This window comes from Lindgomyces ingoldianus, assembly GCF_010093535.1.
Source record: "Lindgomyces ingoldianus strain ATCC 200398 unplaced genomic scaffold BDR25scaffold_27, whole genome shotgun sequence".
Classification (NCBI taxonomy): Eukaryota; Fungi; Ascomycota; class Dothideomycetes; order Pleosporales; family Lindgomycetaceae; genus Lindgomyces; species Lindgomyces ingoldianus.
This window is the reverse complement of record NW_022985188.1, coordinates 688,642-713,102: the sequence shown is the minus strand read 5'-3', so window position 1 is coordinate 713,102 and position 24,461 is coordinate 688,642. Positions and strand designations below refer to the sequence as shown.

Sequence of the window (24,461 nt, the reverse complement as noted above, 5' to 3'; positions counted from 1 at the left end):
CGGCCACGACCTACACTTAATGGTGGTGCCATAGGCCCTGCGGGGGAACCTCCTACCTGAATCTTGAAGAATTACTAGCCATAGCCAGTCTTACAGGTGCTATACCAAACTAAAACGATGATGTGACTAATAAGCCCAGAGCCCCTTAGCCTATTGTTGTCCCCTCTCCAGAGCCTATTTTACTAGCAAAGAACCTTTCTGCCTAATTTCACTATCCATGTTTCGCAACCGCTTTAGCATGATGAAAGGAGATGGAGCGAGGAGGTTGAGTGAGTTTAATCGGGGCGCATTGATGAAGAGAAAGGAATCTAAGTTGTTTCCATTTCCTTTCATTGTACATTTCCTTATAGCGTATATTTCCTTCCAGTGTTTGTTTCCTTTTGTTGTACATTTCCTATTCAATTTCATATTAAGACTACTTAAAGAACTCCTATGAGCCCCCACATGACGCATTGAAATAGTCCCCGCCCTTCTGACCCTTAGTTAACACCGAGCATCGACTCCCGAGACCATTGGCCGTGCGGTACCCAGGCTCGACGCCTTACCGACAGCTACAAGTTCTACGCAAAAGGCTCCTGTAGTTCTTGCCTGTGATCTAGACCTAGTGTCTGGTTCCTTGATCTCGTGCGCTAAGCCTCTCCAGCGGTAGAGCGACTTTCTGTGGCACTGAATGATGAGAATTCTGGCCATGCGGGGTTTTTATTTGCTGGTGCTCTTGACGCTCTTTAAAATAGCAACATCCCGGTGTCACGTTTGGGGTAATTCGCGAAGGCCCGATTGTTGGAGGCATTCACATTTCGACATGGTTTCAATTGGTAGTTTGGGGCGGCAAGACCAGTCATCAAACTTGAGGCTTCGGCGCAAGGATGCAGGGACGGACATATTGAATTGAGTTTCACTTGAATCTTAGCCATTCGGCGCAACTCTGTTGAGCTAGTTCACAGAGGAAGATTTATTGAGAACATTAGACGCACATATTGAGAGCAGTCATAGCACATTAGTGCCTCATCCAAAATACTGCGAGGAAGATTTGATCTTGTGTACCTGAAGCTGGAATCAGGAAACCGGCCGAGAGGATATCCTATGCTGTCCCAAATATCAGACCCCACTGTTTTCTATCCTACGTAGCTTTCGGGGGGGTTTCACATGTCTGCTCATGGCTATGCGTAAATCCATCGGGTTGCTTACAAGATATAGGAAACTCTAGGGCGTCACTGGTTCCGACTTCGGATATCAGCAACGAGGGTCGACACTATACCGTCGAATAGCGGGCATAGCGAACAGCTCCGATACTTGTCAACAAGCAGTTCATTCCCGGTTCCATTTGCTTCACTCTTCGCGGCGCTCATGTCTTCCCCTTCGATCACAGTACCTTCTGGATACACTGGCCTTGTTCCTTCTTCGATTAACTGCACAAATGCAGGATCAATCGGCACGCTTCCTAGAAAAGGCACCTCGAAATCCCGTGCCATGACCTCCCCACCTCCCTTGCTGAACACGTTTGTACATTCGCTACAATTGGGACACACGAAGCCCGCCATATTCTCTACTACGCCAAGTACCCTTATCCCCGTCTTCCTGCAGAAATTGAGCTCTTTTTTGACATCAGATATGGAAATGGCTTGGGGCGTTGTGACGACAACAGCACCTGAGAGTTGGTTCGGAGGAGATGTAGGAGACGAAGTCTGCTTGAGCAGAGTCTCAAGGAGCGAAATATGCTCGTCGGATGTGCCAGGCGGGGTATCGATGAGGAGGAAGTCGAGTCTTGGCCAGAGCACATCAGTAAGGAATTGGCGGACCATGGCTGTCTTCTTTGGCCCGCGCCATATCACAGCATCGCTTCTTGAAGCCAGTATGAAGCCAAGCGACATGCATGATAGTGCTCCTACATCCTTGTGTGCTGCGTGGCCATTCGTGGTGCCATGCTGGGGTAGAGGCTGCGCATCGTGTACAGTGACTGGTATCCAACCACCAGGCGCTTGTCGTACTTTTGCACCTTCTATACCAAAAAAGCGTGGTATGGAAGGGCCGGTGAGGTCGATATCGAGAACGCCGACAGAATGGCCTTGCAGGGAGAGCGTGAGGGCGAGTTGGGTCGTGATGCTGGACTTGCCCACCCCGCCTTTGCCGGATAGGACCAGGACAATGTTTTGGATGTTTTGGAGCGGCATGGCAGGACCGTATCAATCAGGAGCGCGCTCATGAGAGAGTGAAAGAAGCGAAGAGAGGTGAGACCAGTAGACAGTCATGGTGGAGGTGCAGGTTATGCCGTAGATTTGAAATCCATGAAAGTGGCGCCCGGAGAGCGGAGAGACGATTTTCCGCCATAATATCTTGGCGCCAAGTCAAGTTCACGTCACAACTGACTAATGCTTAACAATCTCCATCATCAAATATTACACTATCTCTACCGCCAAGCCCTCTCTCCTATTGGTCCGGATATAAGCCGGCTATTAATTTAATTAGTAGAAAATTAGTAACTAAAAAGCCGCGTTACTGTTTGTTTTTAAGCTTTAAGTAATTATTCTGCTATGCTACATGCTTAATCTAGTCTTCTTTTTTTCCTATTGTAATTAACTACTGCACAGTTAGGGGTGTAAAAATTACTTTTACAGTGTAATTTTTCCTACTAAATGTAATTAGCTTTGCTAAGACCTTCTAAGTAAAGCCTGCTGCAGGCAAAAAGAGGGTTCTAGAGGATCTCCCCCTAGTTAAGCAAAACAGTAGTGCAACTTTAGGCTTTAGCTCTATATTTGCTCTAACCTGTTCTAATCTTTTCTAACTAGACATTATCTGCTTTAATACTTTTATAGCTTTAGTTAACTTTACTTTATAATAATAATAAGTTATAGTAAGCTACTATATTATAGCTATTTGCAATGTACGTAAGTGTATTAGGTTATCCTATGTTATTTACTAACCTTTATAAAAGATTATAAAGGCCTTAAGATTACACCTAATATAATATTAGCCTAATATAAAACACTTTTAACTGTTTTCTTTTTTTTTTAAGCTATAAAGCTATACTAATTATATTAAAATTAAGAGCATATTTGCATACTATAAACTATTACATAGGGGGTAAAAGCTTAGAGGTGTTTTATTACTTAGAATAATAAGTTTAGATAGCTTAAATTTTTCTTTATATAAAATTTTTTCTTAAAGGTTTTTAGCCTAATTAAGTCTTTTTTTAAACTTAATAAGAACACTGTTTTAGAAAGGGTTATACTTCTAGAAACCCTAAAAAAATAAATTTATTTAGTGTAGTATAGGCCTTACTACGCCTTATTTTAACAGGCAGAATTTTAATTTACTTAAAGTTAATCTATTCCTAATCTACTTTAACTTTTTTTAATTAGTACCTTCCTTTTTTAACCTGTCCTCCTTTTCTTATTATATAGTGTTATCCCTTTATATTATTGCTATATAGACTTATTGCCTACTTTCTGCTTAGTCTATAATAACTATAGACCCCTTTCTAACTTCCTTACTAATAAAGTTAGAGCTCTCTATTACTAGTGCAATAGACATAGCTATGTAGTATGTTACTTTATTATAATTATTATATTTTTTAGCACTTATATCTAGTTCTATCTAGGCGTGTTAGCTATTAGTTAATGTTAACTTTAATGCATAACTCTTAAAACATGTTTAAGCTTGCGCTACTATAGTCTAATTAGGTCTATGCTAGAGCTAACCTGCATATGCTAGGCGTAACACTGCATTAAGTAAAACACTAGTGCTTAATTAATTATTTTATATATATTAAGACCCTTTTAAGACTTTTACACTTTTTTTTACTTCTCTTACGCTATCTATCTAGATTTATTATAATATATAATTAACCTTTTTTAAGTTCTTTACGCTAACTTCTACTCCTCTTACACTGTCTATATATATACATTATTATAATATATAGCTAACTTTATAAAGACTTGTCTAATTTCTACTTTTTTAACATACTCTAGATTAGCCTGCCCTATTCTTATCTATGCGTAGAGATTAAGAGTAACTAAGGGCTAGTCTTTTATAAGATAATTTACTAAAGGCATATATTATTACTACTATAGACTATATTACTTTTATTAACTTTAGTCTAATGTAGAATTCTATAAGTAGCTGTTTTAACTGCAGTGCCTTTTACTAGCCTAAAAAGCAAGTTAATAAGAGTTAGGTAAATTCTCTTTAGTACTTTATATATTGCCTAATAGGTAATATTAACCTTCTAACCTTTCTAAATTTACCTTTATTCCTGTGTTATTTTTTACAGGGTAGGCACCTACTTAGCAGATCCTTTTAGAAGCATTTTTAATTATATAATGTAGCCTTAGCTTTTATGTTAGCTAACTATAAATAAACAGATTAAAGTGTGTGTAGCATAGGCGTAAAGGTTTTTTAGATTATAAAAGAGATGTACTATATGCATAGCCTATTAGAGCCTGCTAAGAGGGATGTCTTCTTCTACACATAGCTATACTTTTACAATCCTGCCTAGGCTAATAGTGCGCGTATAAGGCATTAGGCTAATAGTGGTCTTAATCTAACTATACTTACGCAGCTGCTATAGATAGTTAAGACAGATTATAATAATCCTTAGATTAAAATATATAAAACTACATATAAGCAGTTGCAGCAAGCTTATAAGTAAAATAAGAAATTATAAATTACTTTTAATCTATAACTACAGTTAATTATGCAGGCTAGAGCTAATTAACATTAAGAGAACCTGCCTGTTACTAAGAAAATTACTACTCTAGTCTATAATAAGCTAGTTAAAAATTATAACTAAAATTTTATTTTTTACTACTAACCTAGCCCTAATCTAAGACACTATTAGTCTCTATACTAAAAGATTAAACATACACATGCAGCATATTAGCCTCTCTACTACATTTTAATGTTCTTATAGGGTACCCTTAGGTTTTACTATAGTTTATAGCTGCGTACTTCACGCATGTCTTACACCTAGAATACTCTAACTAATTTTAAGTATTACTAATTCTACCTATTTCCCTAGCGTAGTAGTTTTATTATGCCTTTTAATTATAGTCTATTATTCTAGTAATTTATTGTTAACTGCTAGGCTTAGTGTAAATAAAGAAAGTTATAGTAGATTATAGTAAATTAGGGACAGTTACATGCTAATCTATATTAAGGAGTGTGTAATGCATTAGATTAGAACAACTTTTAGGCTAATTTAGTTAAAATTTAGACTGTTCTTTCTTTAAGTTACATTAGCAGCAGTTGCTTTATTACATAGTGTTATTAAAACTTTATAGCTATTATTTAAAAGCTTAGTTAACCTACTTTATTTATTACTTTTACTGCTAATCCTAAATAGCTAGAGTTAGAGCAGGAGATTAGTACATCCTTTTAGCTATTAGATTAGCTAGATCTAGTTGCGCGCGTTTTTAAGCTGCGTCTTAACTCCCTCCTTGCAGACCTCTAGACTAACTATGTATTTAGCTAGTATACTAGTATTATGTATACTATTAAGTACTAGAAGTAGAGTTTGCTTTATGCTTATATTTTACTCTTTTTATGTTATAATTACTATAATTAGTTCCTTAATCTAAACTTTATTAATTAAGTTATATAAGCTAAGCTCTTTATAAAGGCTTAAAATTTAAATAAAGTTCTAAGTAACATTATTAAAACTACTATAGTTTATAGGCTATGTAGAACCTTAAATCCCAGCATGCCCTGTATGCAGACTACAGAGCGTTCTCTCTAAGCAACCTGTTAGAAGCAATTCTTAAAGGAATACGCTAATAAGACTCTAGTTAGTAGAGATAGTTATTTTATATATTAGTGTTAACCTAGTTTAACTTAGGTTATAAAGTGTTATAGTTAGAACATTATAGTTAATAATTACTAAGTAGTGCCTTATAGTCTATACCTTTTACATAAGTACAACACACATGTTAATATAAAAGTCTGTGCCTTTATAAAGTTAGTTAAATATATACATAAGTATATCTATAAGGGCACTAATTAGGTTGTTATCTGTATCTAGTAAGGGGACAAGGTTGCCTAGTATCTAAACATGCGCTATATTAGACTAACTAAGGCTGTTTAGCAATTAATAAAGTTTAAAGTTTATAAGAAAAAGCCTTCTATTATTTAATTAGCAGTGCATTTACTAGGACAGCATATAGTTACTTTTTATAATAAGGACAGTGCTAAACAGGTAGAGATTGCAGTTAAATAGAAAAGATTATTATTAATAAAATAGTTAAAGTATAATGCCTTTTATATAGATAAGTGTGATCTTCTTTACTAGGACTTTTTAACTTAGTATTATTAGAATCTAGAGAAAGACAGTAGTAAATAAACTTAGTTCTAACATAATTAGTACTCTATTAATTGCGTCTACTTCTGCAGTTCTTCCTTTAAGAAGCGTTTTTATCTTAAGATGCTTTTTACGCAAATCTTAAGTGTAATTAGTTTTAAATATTTTTATATAGTTAATAGTTAGATCTAACCTACTTTTAAGAACACCTATTTAGCTCTTAATCTCTTAGTTAAGGATAGATTATAGTAGTATATATTTCTTAAGCTTTAGCATTTAGCACTTACTTTTAAGTTACATTACGTCTTTCTCTAGGCCCTAGTCTTTAGGAATGTAAGTAATTTTATAGTGTTATAAGATAAGTTCTTCTAACATCTATCTAACAACCTGCCCCTCTACTTAGAATAAATAGTGTTGCCCCCTAGTATTACTAATTTTATAAAAGATCTATGCCTGTAGCTAATTAACTAAGCTATGCTTAAGTTATTTAGAAAGAACCTTTCTAATTTTAACATGCTTATGCTATAAAGATATTAGGTGTAAGAGGCTGTTAATCTATTAGTTGCTAAGCAGCTTAATTACAACACTATAAAGCAGAATCTTAATTATACTAATGTGTATAATAAGCTAAATAAGGCCTAACTAGAAGTTTTTTATGCTATTACTTAGTCTATTTTTACTACACTATAATTTAGTTGCTACTTTATTTAGGGCCCTAGCAAAACTAGAAAGACCTTTTTATATAAGACTATTTACACTTATCTTTAGACCTAACACAAGATTGTTTTGTGCGTAGCATTATCTAGCATTACTGCGCTTCTTCTTCCTAGCAGCTGCACTGCTTATTATTAGTTTAAGATACCTATTAATATTAAAAACAGATCTACCTGCTTTATGTGTGCAGACTCTCCTGCTGTAGACCTTATTTATTAGACAGATTTAATTATATAGGATAAAGTTCTAATATAGCACTAGTACTGCTTTAAAGTAGTTAACTGTACACTATAAAATATTATAAAAAACAACTCCCTATTTAGAGGTATCCTAGTGCTGTTAGAAGGGGACTTTGCCTAGATCCTTCCTGTTGTTTTGCGCAGTAAGAGGTTACAGACTGTACAAGCCTGCCTTTAAAACTTCTATTTATAGCTATACTTTACTGTTCTACAGCTAACAGAGAATATAAGAATAAGGTAGGGACCTACTAACTAAGAATATGCTTAGTAGATATTAGACTTAGCTAGGTGTAATAAGAAGTTTATTACACTTCTTCCTAAGATCTAGTAGTTTTAGTCTATATCTGCATTTTATTCTTACATCTATCTACCTAATCTACTTTAAAAACTTACTAACCTAGAAGTCTATGCTTTTTTATTAAAGTAAAGGTGTATATTAGTAGTTTAAAACAACACTATTAATTCTCTAAATAACTTTTTATTTAAGCGCTTTAAAGGTGTTATAATAAAGTTTTACTTTACTAATAAAGTCTACTAATCTTTCTTAGATAGAATTAATTAACTACTAGAGAACTTACTCTAAAGCTTTAATCTGCCTAGCCTCTCTCTATCTACTCTATAACTAAAGGTTAGTGTTCCTATTATGCTCTTACATAATCTAGATTTAGGGTAAAGATTGTGTAACAGCACACGTCTTATAGTTACTGCTGTTAGCTAGACAGCGCTTTTCTTTATTAGTAAGATACTTAGCAGTAAGTTTAATAGTTAGATCTAAATAATTATATGTGTAAAGTTAGTGTCTAAGAATAATAATGCCTTACCTTTTTTAATTATTTAGTATTAGATTCTAGTCTAACTTTGTTTTACTATGTCTATTAATAAGTTGCAAGGTTAGTTACTTAAGATTATTAGTGTTAACCTACAACATCCTGTCTTTACCTATAGCTAGTTATATGTAGCCTTTTTATGTGTTACTACTATATCTAGCATCTCTATTCTAATTCTGCCTAGTTTAATAGGTAAGGTAGTTAATATTATGTATTCTAAAGTTATTTTATAGACTGCTCTATACAGTGCATGTACATTTCTGCCCTGCTACTATATTTGCCCTATTAGTAACGTCTGCTTTTATTATAATTATATTAGTCCTGCGCTATCCTATTTTAGGCAGTGCCTCTAGAAATTTAGTTTTAGCTTTGTGTAATAATAGATTTAGCCTTAGCCCCCTTAAATTAGGTTTAATTCCCTTTAATCTACTATAATACTTTCTCCTTACTTCTTACTTACTATATTATACTTCCTATTATTTTGCTTTCTATCTACTTGCTATGTTACTCTTTATGTACATATCTGCTAGGGCTATTTTGCCTTTTAACTCTTTTGTACATAAAGAGCCTATTAGGCCTGTAGCTGTTATGCTAAGTATTAAGTAGTAAACATTTGTTTAAGAGATGCTTAATTAGCATTATGTTGTAACTACTTACCTTACCTGCATTAATTATAGTCTAACTAGACAAGAGGAGAGGAGTATTAGCTACACCTACTTTAACATAAGCTGCTTTTGTGCTACTTTATTATATAGGCTAATTTTCTTATAAGACTAAAACCTTTATTATTCTTTTACTATTCTACCTAAGTATAATATTCTCTTTTTTAACTTTAACTACAACCTAGACTAGCCTTTTGTTAATAATAGGGGTGTAATAAATTAGTGTTAGTAGGGCTATTACTACAGCCTCTACCTGCCCTATCTAGGGCAGCTTTAGTCCTAGATGTAGTTCCCCTCTACTGTTGTCTAGAAGTGGCCGCTCCAGGATGGACTAGTTCATGGTCAGGTAGTAGGTGATCTACTAGATGCTACCTAATTCTATCTACTTTATATATAGAACTATAACATAAAGCTTCTAAGGCTTATGTTTTATAATACTAAAGTAGTTAAACTAAAAGACCTATATTTTAAGCCTAACTTTTATTTCTAGCATACTCTTTAGCTAAGGCATAGGCGTGCAAGGTTAGAAGAATAGTACACATTAGAGAACTCTTTCTATTAGGTTTAGCTTAATGCTTATTAGGTATGTTATCTTAACTAGTCTTTAATCTTTTTTAATTATACTTTAGATTTGTTATAATCTTAAATGCTCTATGTATTATTTATTAGCATAACGTCTTTAGTTATTGCTAGAAAATTATAAGCTAAAGTATAAAAATACTTTTTTACTTTTAATAAAGTTAATATCTAGTTCTACTCCTCTTTCTTCTATAAGCTACTATAATAGTAGCATGTTACAGAATCTCTAATTAGTGTAGATCTGTTATTAGGCAATTAGGCGCATAGATTAGGCTTATTAGCACTAGTCTAGTTAGAAAAGGAAGGCAGATAATTAATATTAGAAGTAGAAAAAACATTTTACTAATTAGATTAACAAAAATACTACTTACTCTAAAAAGTTAAAAAAGTTTGTAGGTGTTTAAAGTCTTAAGCTTTAGCATTATTTCTTTAAAGGTCTTAATAATGTATAGCTACTAATTTACTTTATATCTATTACAGGAATAGTTATGTGCAGCCTATAATCTAATTATATTAGCTACCTATTATAAGATTATAAACGCTGTCCTTTATGTAGTAGGTATATTGTTATAAGGTTAATCTGTTAACTCTAGCAGGGAAAGCGTTAGTAGGTGTAGTGCTAGAGCAAACTGCTGCCACACTAACTCACATCTATCTAGAAAATAAACTAACTATCTAAACCTAGCAAACTAAAAGCAACTCTACTAACTCTACCTAATGCTTTTAGGGTCTACTCTAATTAGTCTAGAAAAGATACTAATAATTATTAAGCCTATGCTTACACTTTTTAAAGAATTTCCTCTTCTTTAGTGTGCCTTTTGCAGGGATAGTTATATTAGTGCAGCCTAAATTATTTACTGCAGTCTTAACTTTTTTTTTCTTAATATTACCTAACTCTAACTAGATTAAGTGTTTATTATAAGATTATTTTATAGCTAATTAGGTCTTAACTTTTTTAATAAATAGAAGGTTAGAACTTAAAGAAGTGTTAGTAGAAACTTTTATATTATTAGTAGCTATAAACTCTTTATTATTAGTATCTTCTAGGTCCTTATCTTCTTTAGATTAACCCTTAGCTATGTTAGTGTTGTCCACAGGCCCTTCTACCTCTTCCTTATTACTATTAGCTAGGCCCTCTTTAGCATTAAAAGCTATGCTAACGTCCACCACTATGTTAAACTGGGATAACAGGGACTGCATCACCTTACTAAGTTCCATGCACTTATCTGTTACAAGTTCCATTGTATCTTTAATCTAGTCCTGGACCTGACAGGCTTTGCTCTGCAGGGTTAGAAGGTCTTTAAATGCTGTCACAGAACAAAAAGTAGCATTGTAGCGTGCGGATAACCCTAAGGTCATCAAATACTGTCCCATGGTAATGGATCCCAGTCTGCAGCCCAGCGCATTAGGTTGTCAAAGAACGCTGCATTAATGCCCTAAAACGCCTAATTGTTAGCTCCTGCAGCCAATCTTAGGTATTGGTCGTAAGATGTGTCGTTTGAATGACCTATATCAGGAAAGACAGGCGGTAGTGGCATCAGGTTGACATCAGGAACTAGCTGGGATGTTCGTTCAAGCCCAGGAGTGGGTCTCCACTGTCAGTTGTCGCTGTGGGGTACAGCGTTCCACTTGTTTAAGTGTGTAAGGGCTGTATGTCCTGCTGCTGTGACCTTGTAACGCCCATGCAGCTAATATTAATAATTCTAAAGTAGGGTATAGAGAGTTAAAGTTCCCCGCAATTTCTCTGGATATTTAATACTGTATCGCGAGCAGATTCTTCCTTTCCCTAAGCGGCGTCACTTTTAATCTTTAAGAGGCGTTGTAATTGTTTAGCACTCTGCTAGGTAAGGCCATTGTTCATGCAATCTTAGACAGAATCATAGCTCTGCAAAAGCTGTTCTACCAGCGCGCGATCACCTAGTCGTTAGTGTGCCCGCCAGTCCTCCTCCTCAAGCTTGTGACCATCAATGTGGGCGAGAAGTATTGTTATGCCTGCCATTAATGCACAGAAGTCTGCTGTGCGGCAATAGACTGAGACTATATTTTGTTTAAAGGTGCGGAATGCGACGACTAGGATTTAAACTAGGACCGCAGTGATTTATTGTCTATAGAGATTACTTCTTAGAATAACTTAATTATAATTAGTAGGGCTGTGTACATATTTTGCTGTATAGGCTAGGCCCTAGTCCTTAGAACTTAGTAACTAAACAAGTTAATTATAAAGGCTATAACTAAATTATAAGGAACAGTAGGTTTATTATAGATTAGAACTAAAGTGGCTTTTTAGGGGCTTAGATCCGCCTTAGTTAAAGCTAATTTAGGCCTTTTTAGTGTTAGGGTGGATGTTGGCACGGCCAGACCCTTCTACAGAGTAGGGATGCTCTTTAGAGAGGTAGTAATATTTTTAGGCATTACTTTTTCCTTCTTTAGCTAATAGACTTTGTTTTATTTAATTAATTTAGTTTAATCTGCTAATATATGTTAGTATCTAGGTATATTTTATTTAAAAAAAGAATAACTTACTTTAAAAATTATAACCTTTGCTTTTTACACTGTAGTGACAATTTGCACAACTATAGCTAAAATAGTTAGGGACATATACATAGTAAATAAACTTACTATTTTTTTTTAGGCATTTCTAGCAGAGATCTTGTAAAATCTAACTTACTATAAAGGCTACTAGTGCCTTAGCTGCTTTAGGGCGTGTAACTTTAATTAAAACTAGGTTAAAGCTATTCTAAAAAGAATTAACCTGTGTATATACTATAATAATCTAATTTATTTGCATCTTAACTAACTCTAAATAAGCTGTTGTAACTTTTATGTTTAGATTCTTTATAAACTTAGGGTCTATTAGGCGCCTAGAGAGTCCTATTATCTTTGTAGCAGTCTAGACCTCTTTATATAGCAGCTTTAGATTAATAATTTTATATAAATTAGTGTCCTTTATAGAAGAGTTAAACTACTTAGATTTACTACTTAAAAGTTTAAGCTAAAGTATAATCTTTTTTTTCTTTTTACCTTTAGTTAGCTTTAACCTAGCTTTAGCTAGATCTATCTAATAAAGCAAAATAATTAAGGTTAGAGTAGGCAGGGCCTAACCTATGCTATATCTGTAATGTCTATACTAGGAATATAGTGGCATAAACTGCTGCTAGAAAGGGTACAGTCTGCCTAGAGTAAACAGAGGTGCTTTATGTTAAAGCTACTAGGTGTTTTAGTACAAACCCTAAGCCTGCAGATATTAACCCTAGGCCTGCAGATATAGACTTTGCAGTAGCAGATATAGTCTGTAACTTAGCTAATAAGTAAATTACTGCTAATATTCTCTATAGCTAGATATAGGTTAGATATAAGTAAAAGTAGGCTGTAAAAAAATATTATTAGTCTAATTTCTTCTTAAGTTATATTAATCTAGATTAATCTAGATTTACTTACACTTTTACTATACTGTTACTAGCTCTAATCTTAGCTGCCCTGCAAGCTGTACAGTCTAGTCTAGCTAAAGGCGCAGGCAGGCACTGTCTAGTTTAGTCCTGCCTGCAATGCTATTAGACTTAGGCAAGACTGCGTGTCTTCTAGTTAGGACATATTAGGCATAGAAGGCAAAGAGGTAAGTCCTAATAACATATTGTTTAATAAAGTAAGTTTATTATTATCTAGCGCCTTTATTTTTTCTAATTAGCCCTAGATTATAACATGTGTAAGGTAAAACTTACTATTGCTATTAGCACTAGCTTTTTTAGCTAAGAGGTCCTAGCCTTTAGTTAGGCCTTTACCTTAAAAATTAATAATAACCTTAGTATTAATCTTTAGTAATAGAGGCTTATTATTAGGTTACAACTAGTTGTTATCTAGTATTATTATAGCATTATTAGACACAATCTGCTGCGTTAGAAGTAAGTAAAAGGTGTTAGAGGCTGTTCTAATTAGATTTTAACTTAAAATGTGTAGATAAAGTAAGATGTGTACCTATAGCGTCCTTAGCAGTTTAGGATTAGCTAGTAAGGTCGCACTGCCCTAGTTAGGTGGGTTAGTGGGCGTGGCAGGAGGAGATGTGAAGCTGGGTTGGTTAGATTGTTTATTGTGGCGGCCGTGCGCGTAAGCGAGCTGTTACGTAATCCTTCCTAATTAGGACTAGCCCCCTTCTTCCTGGAAAGGAAGGCTAATCTGCTCGTCACTATCTACTTTGTAACCATCCTTATCTTTTGTTCCTATACCTTCGCCAATTACTCTGCTCTCACCTTCACTTCAACTTCTTCTCATAATCGAACTACAGTCAACTCTTGATCGCGCGATATAAACAGGAAGCTGGGATTATATTATTATATTAAAATACTGTTATAGCAAAATAGTTACATAAGCTAACTATCTAGGGTGCCCTAGACAGCCTACTTAGATTTCTAAGCCTTGAGAGAGTTTGTTGCGTCGCTAAAAGGTCAACCTTCCCAGCTAGCACAGCAGAAGGATATATATAGGCGGATAATTGTATGCGACAGAGTTTTTATCTACTAAAAAGTTATTCTATTTAACGTACCCTACAAGCAAGTTGCTTACACCTAAGTTACTTACTTTTACTAAAACTACACTAAACTACTTTTCTTACACTAATGTATTTCTTATAGCACTACTTAGACATATTAAAGAATATTAGATATAGCGTATTGTAACAATTCGCATGAATCGTTTCATTTTAGGTTGCTTGATAAGTCGATTTCCGAAGGGTCCTTGTATCTGCTACAACCCTGCCCTAGCCTCTGCTGTACCCCTATTCCTCTAAGTATTTAGTTGCACCTCTTCTTTGTAGCTAGCTTAGTAGTTTTCTAATATCCTTTGTACAAGGCCTATAGGTGTTAATAGCATTCCTAGGTTTCTAAGTCCCCACGCACTTCTATATGCCTCTAAGTAGATTCATACCGCATTTAGACCTATTGTCTTGCCTGTGCTGTTACACTTATACTTTAAGCTTTTAAATAAAATATAACACTTTTTAAGTAATATATTATAGCTATGTATAAAGTCTTTTAAAAAATAATAAATAACTAACATACTAGACAACTTTTATAAGCTAATTTTACAGCTAACTTACAAAGGCTAAATAATAATAAAAGTAAGTAATTATTAAGTATTGTAAGAGGTATCGAGCAGGAAACACAGGTCACAGAGAGGGAATGCAGGATAGGGGGGTAACAAGAGTAAACCTTAGGGTCGGAGGTGTAAAGATAGGATAGTAGGTAGCACGGATAGCACTGAGAGCAAGCTTTCGGAGAAAGATAGGAGTGTATTGTAAGAGAGACGAATCGCTGCCAAGCCTCGCTTGTCAGGATTCATGCTTATATACGAAGCACAGGTCATGTGACCTCCAAACAGGTCAGGGGAGGCCATACTGGCCCGTTCTGGGACATCCGGCCTTACAGGAGGCAGAGGTACGGAGGCCGGGGAGCCTATATACCCCGTGTCAAGCCTAGGGTACTCAGGGGTTAGATAGCTGTAACATAACTGTGACAAGTATATACTTAAGCTAGATATATAAAGATTATTTTCTTAGCTATTAGCTATAGCTAATGTAGCTAATTCTTTACACGCTAAGTATAATTTAGGCTATGTTTGTAACGGCACAGGCAAGACAATGGGTCCGAATGCGGTGGGAATCCACTCAGAGGCATATGGGAGTGCGTGGGGACTCTGAACCTGGGAATGCCATTGACACCTATAGGCCTTGTACGAAAGGATATCAGAAAACTACCGAGCTAGCTACGGGGGCGAGGTGCGACTAAATACATGAGGGAATAGGGGTAACAGCAGGGGGCCGGGCAGAGTCGAGTCAGGGTCGAGCCAGGGTCGGAGTCAGGGTCGAGCCAGGGTCGGAGCCGATACGGAGACCCTTCGGATAGGTTCCGGGCGACCCGAGATGGAACGATTCATGAGAATCGTTACAATGTTAGCATAAACTAGTTTAGTATGTGTATTAAGTGTTATTTAAAGTTTAAAGTAAAGTTTAAGTGTAGGTATAATTATAAAAAAGCTTTTTATAAAAGTTTTATAGTAATTTAAAGCTTGTTTAACCTTATAAAGAATATTAAAGCTTAGTATATTATTTAACTGTAACGACCGGCTATCTAGGTATGTCCTAGGCCGACATAGCCTAGCCTAGACCGCACTAGGCAGTCCTGGACGACTCCCAACCTGTGCCGTCAACCCCGCACTTTCTAGACAACGCCTACCTCGCCTAAAAGCCAGGCATCCTAGACAGGTAATACTTTAAACTAGACCTAACGTACTTCATAGGCGAGTTGCTTACACACCTAAGTTGCTTACTTTTACTAAGACCCTACTATACTACTTTTTTTATACTAATGCATTCCTAACAACACTACTTAGACATGTTAAAAGAATATTAGATGTAGCTTACACTTTAAGCTTTTAAATAAAACATAACACTTTCTAAGTAACATACTATAGCTATTTATAAAGTTTTTTAAAAAATAATAAGTAACTAACACACTAGATAACTTTTTTAAGCTAATTATATAGCTAACTTATAGAAGCTAAATAATAATAAAAAGTAAGTAATTATTTAGCATATACTTAAGCTAAATGCATAAGAATTTCCTCTCTAGCTAGTAGCTATAGCTAATATAGCTAATTCTTTACACACTAAGTATAATATAAGATATATTAGCATAAACTAGCTTAATATGTTTATTAAGTGTTACTTAAAGCTTAAAGTAAAGTTTAAGTGTAAGTATAACTATGTTACAATTGTGCACAAGTAAGGTTATAGAGCTTCACAGAGGTCTAGTTTAATTACTACGTGAGGTATTATAGTAGGTACAAGACATTGTGTAAGGAACAGAAAAGTTTAAAAGAAAATTAGTAATTAAATACTTAGCTTAAAAGTCTAAGCGCTTTAAGTATAAATTAAGCCTATTTTAAGTTTAGTTAGTGTTAAAGCAGTTTATGCTTAAGTTTATGTCTATGTTATGTTATGTTTATATTAAACGTGCACTAATAATACTCTAGTACACGTCTAATATAGTTATGTCTAGGATCTAGGGAGGATACTGTAACAGTACCTCCCCCCTTATTAGGAAGAAAATCCTTTACATTAGTAGTTCTAGCATTAGGTTATCTTTATTAGGGTACAAGTTTAGTTTAGATAGGTATTAGGCGTAGAATTAGGTTACTGCAGAGTTTTCTTATAGAGCTTCTATAGGTTCCTATAACAGTTTATTATATCTAGTCTATTTTATAAGGTATTTATAGATATGTTTTTTTTTATTAAACTAGATCTATTTAACATCTTCTATAACATATTCTAGTTTATTATTTATAATAATAGGTTTAGGTAGCAGGTTTAGCTATCTAAGTAGATAGTTAGATTTAGGAGCTACTTAGCGCAGTAATAATACGTAGAACATAGGGTGTATCTTTATGCTGTTAGGTAGGATTAATTAGTAAGTATGTAATAAGACTATATAGGCTACTATAAAGAGGCTAAGGTTCTTCTAATTAAGTTTCTTTAATTATTAGTTTATTTAGATATTTCTAGCGTCTAGCTAGACCTTCTTGCTAGCTGCATACATAGGGGCAGGAGTTTAAAATTAGTTTATGTACTCTTGTTAAAAAGCTTAAGCCTATGTAAGCTTTTTATAAACATATTTAGATATATTTTAAATCTTATTAATAAGTCTATTTATATCTATTACTTATATAAATTAATAAGTTAGTTAAGAGGTATTTATAAGTAGTTTAAATTTTATTTAAAGGTAGTATCTATAGTTTACTAAGAATAGGGATACTTATGTTAATTTAGATGTTATGTTATTAGCTTTAAACTATGCTATAGCTAACTATTTTACCTAGTTATCTTACTAGTAGTTTATGTACACTTATAGAACTTATTTTATTATAGTGTTTATGTTCTTAGTCTAGCTGTTAGTCTCTAGGTAAAAAGCTGTAGATAGATAGAGGATAATTTAGAGCTATTTATAGAGTTTGTTCTAGAAGGCTAAGACAAACTGTGTACCTCTGTCTAATATAATTATGTTAGGCAGGCTATAGTAAACTTATATATATTAGTAGAATAACTAGGCTATATTAGAGGCAGTTATAGAGGAACATAGTATTAAGTGTTAATACTTAGTTAAGTAATTAACAACTACTATAATATTTATGTACTTTTTTAATAAAGGTAGGTTTATAATAAAATTAATTAATATATCTTTTTAAGCTTATTTAGGGATTAGGAGTAGTTTAAGTAGGCTATTATACCTTTTTTAAAAGGCCTTTACTTTATAGTAAGTATAGCAACATAATACGTATTAGCGTACAGTATAGAACATGCGGGGCTAGTAGTACTCTCTCTATAGTAGGTTAAGAGTCTTTCCTCTGCCTAGGTGTCCTTTAATAGGCAAGTTGTGTATAATTTAGAGTAGTTTAATTCTTAGTTTATTAGAATTAAAGATTATAAGTTAGTTATAGTAATACAGCTTACTATTTTAGTTTTTATAGTTAGCTAGTGTTACCTTTTTTAACTAACTAGTGCTGTTTTAGAGTAGGTCTAAGGTTTCTTAGATAAATTTATTATTTAAATACTTATTAGTAATAATTTAATTAATTATCTAATTTATTTTATTTAGGTTAAGGTTTAAAAATAGCTTAAGTTAAAGTAGAGTTTAGTGTTAAGCCTTTTACACTTCTTTTTAAGTAGAGATGTTTTAGAATTACCTTATAAAGGCATCTAGTTTCCCTCTATTTTAACTAGAATAATAAGTAATCTTAAAATTAAAACAGAATAAGTATTTAAACTAATAGGCTTATTAGTAGCTAAGTTATTTTATAGTTATAAAGTACTATAAGTTCTTATAGTTAGATAAGACCTATATTAGATGCGCTGCACTTTCTAGTTTAGGTTACTATTATTTAAAGCAGTGTACTATAGTAAGTAATTTCTTGTTATAAATCTTATAATTACCTTCTATAAAACTTATTTTTTTTAAGAAGTATATAATAGGCTTAATAGTCCTGTCTAGCTTAGTCTAGAAAAGAACTTCTGCTACTATGTAGTCTAAGGCATTAGCTTCTATAAGTATTAGTAGTTTAAAGTTAAAGTAGCAGAGTATTAAAGCTTTAGTAAAAGCTTTCTTTAGCTAGTTAAAAAACTATTAGTAATTTAAGTTAAAGTTAAATTAAACTTTTTTCTTAGTAAGTATAATTATAAGGCTTACTAGCTGTAAGAAGTTGTTAATAAATTATTAGTAAAAGTTAGTAAATCTTATAAAAGCTTAAATATCCTTTATGTTCTTTAAGTATTACTAATCTAGCATAGTCTAAACCTTAATAAGGTCTATTTAAATGCTATCTGTAAAGATTACATATCCTAAATATGTAACCTTTAATTAGTAGAACTTGCATTTGTCTATGTTAAGTTACAGACCTACTTTTTTTATAGCCTTTAGCACTAGGCGTACATGCTGTTTATGCTCTAAAAGGCTATTACTGTAGATTAGAATATTATTAATATACATAGTGCAGAACATGTCTAGGTAGGGTTAAAGCAAGTTGTTTATAAAATGTTAAAAAGTACTAGGCGCGTTAGCTAAGCTAAAGAGCATTACTAGGTACTTAAATAGTCTGTATTAGGTTTAAAACGCTGTTAGCTACTTATTACCTTTTACTATTTTTAGCTTATTAAAAGCAGTAATAATATCTAACTTTATAAAATACTTTACTTTACTTAGTTAGCTTAAGGTTTCTTATAAAAAAGGAATTAAGTATTAGTTTTTAATAGTAATAGTGTTTAGTTTTTAGTAGTTAATGTAAAATTAAAGCCTACCTTTAAGTTTCTTTATAAATAGTATAAGTAACACTACTAGTAAAAAGCTAGCTTAAATAAACCTTTTTTTTAGGTTTTTATTAAAGTATTTTTAGAGCACTTTTAATTTATTTAGCAACATCTTATATAGTAGCCTATAACTAAGTTGTTTACTAGGCTTAAAAGTTATTTAGTAATTATATAGACATTATATTAAAAGCTTATTAGACTTATCTTAAAAGAAAACATGTAATAGGTTATAGTAGTCTTAAGAAACTATTATTTTTAAGTTAGTGTGTTTTTAAAGAGCTAAAGCTTAGTCTATATTAAAAATTATAACTACATAGATTTTGTAATCTAGTTATTAAGCTAGAGTTATAAATAGAGCAGGTTCTATGTAGTAGATGTCTATCTGCTGTTTAAGTCCTAGTTTATGTCTAAATTAAGTAAGTAAAAGTTTTTTAAAGGCTTTCTCTTTTTTAAGTTTAAGTAGTTATTAAATTATTTTATATAGCTTATCTTAGTAAAAGGCCTAGCTTATTAGCCTTACTTAGGTAGTTTTTCTCTAGGTTATTAAAAAGTAAGTCTAAAAACTTTTTATATTAAGTGCTATTTAGATGTTGTTTAAGTGTAAGTGTAAGCATATATTTTAGCATTAAAAAGAGTTAAAGTTTAGAACTTACTCTTAGTAATTAAAGGCAACTTTGTGCTAATACAGCTATAGTTGTCTTAGAATTAGGTTATAACATTTTATGTTTGTTACATAAAGTTTAATCTGCTTCTTATAGTGTTAGTAGGTAATTATAATAGTTATAGTATAAAAGATAGAACTTTTTTTAAGTTATTTTTTATTAAATCTAGTTAAGTAAATTATTTAAGTAAGTAGTGTTAATTAAAGATTTAGTTTACACACTAGTTCTCTATTAATGTAACTTATGCTGTTTACTTCTAAGTTAATAAAAGCTTATATTAAAGCTAATATAGTTTTTTATTATAAATATATAGAAATATTAACTTAGTACTTCTAGTTATTAGTAGGGGACTTAGCCTATAGGTTAGTAAAGATCTAGTGTTAAATTAGTTCTAAAGAGCAACTTAGCCCTAAAATAAGCCTTTTTGCAGGCTTCTACTACTATAGCTACAGCTATGTTAAAAGTAGTAAAAGGGATTAAGGCTTAAATATAAGTTAAAGCTCTTATAAAAACAAAATTAAAATAGTAAAAATCTTTAATAAGTACTAGCAGCGCTACTTATGTAGACTTAAGAAAGAGAAATAAAGCAGTTTTAAAAAATATAACTATACTTACTACACTTAAAGTATTAACTTTTTTTTTTATAATTTTTACACTTTTTAGAACTAACTAAAGCATAATTTAAATTAATTTTTATTATGTTAAAGTTTTTATTTGCAACTGCGCTAGTTTAGGGGTGTATTAGGGCTTGTACAGAGAGGAACCTTATGTTATTATTATAAGTAGTAATTAGGTTTACATACACGTTAAAGTTATTTAGAAGGGGTTCTCCTACTATAGCGCGTTACAGTTTAGTTAAGAGGGAGTTATATAAGGCTGTAATTAGACTTATCTTATTTAGGCCTATATTAGATGTAAGTTAGTAGAACTTAGTAAAGTGTAAAGTAAAGCTTTTTTTTTTTTATTATAAAGTGTTTAGGTAACTTAAGGCTATTAACTTTTTATTTAGGTCTTTATAAGTTACTTATAAAAACACTATAAATTAATCTAAGTTAATAATATCTTTATTTATTAGTAAGTTAATTAAGGCTGTTATGTTATAGTTAAGTTAAAAGTAAGTATATAGTAACTAAAAGTGTTTAAAAAGAAATTAGTTTACATTTTCTTTAAGTTTATATTAGAGCTTATGTAGAAAAAAAAGTAAGTCTTTTTATTTTTTATTAAATAGTAAAGGATTAGAGAGTTAGTTAGATTTTATTACTAAGTTAAAAAGGTTACAGGTTATAGGCAGTGTTAAGTAAAAAAAAGTTAAGCTATCTCTAGACTTCTAAGTAAGCTTTAAGGCTAGTAAGTTCTTAGTTTCTACTACTATAATAAAAGTTAAGGCAGAAATAAACTACTTAATAATATAAAGCTGTTTTTTAAAGTCTTTTTAAAAAGCTTTAAAGCTTATAACATAGTAGCTTTTTTATAAAGTAAGTGCTTTTTAGAAGGCTTTTTAGCTTACTTTAATAGCTTAAAGTTATATAAGTACTAAGCTTATTAAATTAGATTTAGAGGCTATTCTTAGCTAAAGTTTTAACATAATATAATATTATAATTATGCATAAGTAAGGTTATAAAGCTTTACAGAGGTCTAGTTTAATTACTATGTAAAGTATTATAGTAAGTATAAGATGTTATGTAAGAAACAGAAAAGTTTAGAAGAAAATTAGTAATTAAATACTTAGCTTAGAAGTCTAAGCGCTTTAAGTATAAATTAAGCCTGTTCTAGGTTTAGTTAGTGTTAAGGTAGTTTATGCTTAAGTTTATGTCTGTGTTGTGTTGTGTTTATGTTAAACGTGCACTAATAATACTCTAGTACACGTCTAATACAGTTATGTCTGGGATCTGGGGAGGATACCGTGACAAACTATAAAAAAGCTTTTTATAAAATTTTTATAGTAATTTAAAGCTAGTTTAACTTTATAAAAAATATTAAAGCTAAGTATAGTATTTAAGATAATAACATGTATAACTTTAATAAAATAAAGTTTATAATAGGCTAAATATCTACTAAAGTAGTTATTATAAGTTTAGAGAAATAAAGATAGCTAAAAGTAGTTTAGCTAGGTAACTAAAAGTAAATAACAGCTATTTAAAGCATTAATGCTAAAAAGTAAGCTATTTTACTTTTTATTATTTTTTAAAGTAGTAACTACTTTTTAAACTAGTATAAAAAAATCTACTTTAAAATTAAGTTATTATAATTTTTAAGTGTAGCTAAACTACTAATTAGCTTAGTTTAGACTAGTTAAAGTACTTTAACATATATATAAAGAAGTGTACTATTAGTAGCTACTATCTACTAGTTATTAACAGCTATAAAAGCTATAACTTACTTTATTTTTAGTAATACTATAAAGATAATAAAATTATTACTATTTATATACTTTTTTACTTATTACACTTTTTATAGCTACTTAATATAAGTTATTTTACTTTTTTAAAAAAGGTATATAAGCGCTAAGCTAAAAACTTTATATATAACTAAATTACTTATATTATAAAAATAAAGTTTTTATTATACTTTAAAGCAGCTTATAATACTATAATTACTTTTAGTAATATTTAAAAAAAGATTTAAAGCGCTAAATTAGTTTCTTTTAACTTATAATAAGTTATAATAAGCTTTAATATAAAGTTATACACTTTATTACTACTACTACTTATATATAATAAGCCCTAGTAGTTGTAAACTTTAAGTAATACTTTAAAACTTAAGTTATAATTAATGCTTATAAAAATAAAAATTTAAAAGCATATAAATAGTTTACTAACTTTTATAGTTAAAGTGTTTAAAAAAGTTTTAAAAAAAGTAGTAATAATTATATATAAGCTAGTGTTAGTGTAATAAAAAATTACTAAGCTTTAAGTAGCTAATAAAGCTACTATATAATATAAATTATATAAAAAAAAGTAAATTAAGGTAAAAAAGACTTTAATAATTTAAAAAAGCTTATGCTTAACAGCTCTAAAAGAGTTTAAAGCGCGCAGTAATAGGAAAAAAGCAAAAAAGCAGGTGTAAGCTAAAGTAAGTAAGCTATCTTAAAGGCACTATAGATAGTGCAATTAGACTAGGCATAACACACAAATGTGTAAGTAAGAAGTAGAAGTAGTATCTAAATAATATTCTAGGCTGTACTGTACTATATAGTGCTAGAGCAGGTTGTTATGGGCTATAATAGAGTTTATTAGGGTGGGGTCTTGGCAAAAGTGAGCGACTCGGGTGTGTGAGCAACTCGCCCATGAAGTACGTTACAGTATACTAGATTTGTTGCTACCAGCGCTGCTGTGTCTAGCTCTCTAAAGAAGTATATAGCTAGTTGTAGAAACCCCCTTTAGATAGCAGAGGATTGCTTTAGAAATTAGGCAGGTACTAATTGTACTCCTATGTTATAGTCACGCTCTTGTTAGTTAACACACCTCTGTAACGATCCTCATGAATCGTTCCATCTCGGATGGCCCGGAAGGCCCCCGTATCGGCCCCGACCTCGACCTGGCCCCGACCCCTGCTGTTACCCCTATTCCCTTATGTATTTAGTCGCACCTCGCCCCTGTAGCTAGCTCGGTAGTTTTCTGATATCCTACGTACAAGGCCTATAGGTGTCATTGGTATTCCCAGGTCTCTGAGTCCCCACGCACTCCCATATGCCTCTGAGTGGATTCATACCGCATTCGGACCCATTGTCTTGCCTGCGCCGTTACAACCTCTTAATTACAAAGTGTATACCCTGTTTTTACATTAACATAATAAAATAACGTACTTTATAGGCGAGTTGCTTACACACCTAAGTTGCTTACTTTTGCTAAGACCCTACTACACTACTTTTTTTACACTAATGCATTTCTAATAACACTACTTAAATATGTTAAAAGAATGTTAGATATAGCTTACACTTTAAGCTTTTAAATAAAATATAACACTTTTTAACTAACATACTACAGCTATCTATAAAGTTTTTTAAAAAATAATAAGTAACTAACACACTAGATAACTTTTCTAAGCTAATTATATAGCTAACTTATAAAAGCTAAATAATAATAAAAAGTAAGTAATTATTTAGCACATACTTAAGCTAGATATATAAGGATTTCCCCTTTAGCTAGCAGCTATAGCTAATATAGCTAATTTTTTACACACTAAGTATAATATAAGCTATATTAGCATAAACTAGCTTAATATGTTTATTAAGTGTTATTTAAAGCTTAAAGTAAAGTTTAAGTATAAGTATAACTGTCTGTACGCAGCAGCAGCGTCGCGGCCTAGATACGAACAATCGCGCACGAGCAGGATCACGTATCAATGTCACATGATGCTTGTGCGCGAACCTCTGTGCGCGAACATCTAGATATCCCCCTTTTCCTTTGTACAGAGGAAAGATAAGAGTAATAGAACTAGAAACATATTACTCTTACTTTACCTACCTTATACACTATGCATACTATACACTACTCTTACTTTTACTACTTAAGTGCTTATACTATAAGCAGCTAGCTATTAGAGCTTATTTAACACTAATTAGTAGTTAATTTAATTAACTGTAAATTAGTAAAAGTAATAATAAAGTATTTACACTTTATAAAGTACTTTATTTTA

General features: G+C 32.0%; 1 protein-coding gene across 1 annotated transcript; it reads right to left on the bottom strand.

The window, feature by feature from the left end:
• Positions 1-1,051: 1,051 nt before the first annotated feature.
• Positions 1,052-2,281, bottom strand: BDR25DRAFT_60765 (P-loop containing nucleoside triphosphate hydrolase protein). The gene has a single exon (XM_033698811.1). The coding sequence runs from the start codon at positions 2,169-2,171 to the stop codon at positions 1,212-1,214; it is 960 nt and encodes a 319-aa protein (XP_033544801.1). The 5' UTR covers positions 2,172-2,281; the 3' UTR covers positions 1,052-1,211.
• Positions 2,282-24,461: the final 22,180 nt, after the last annotated feature.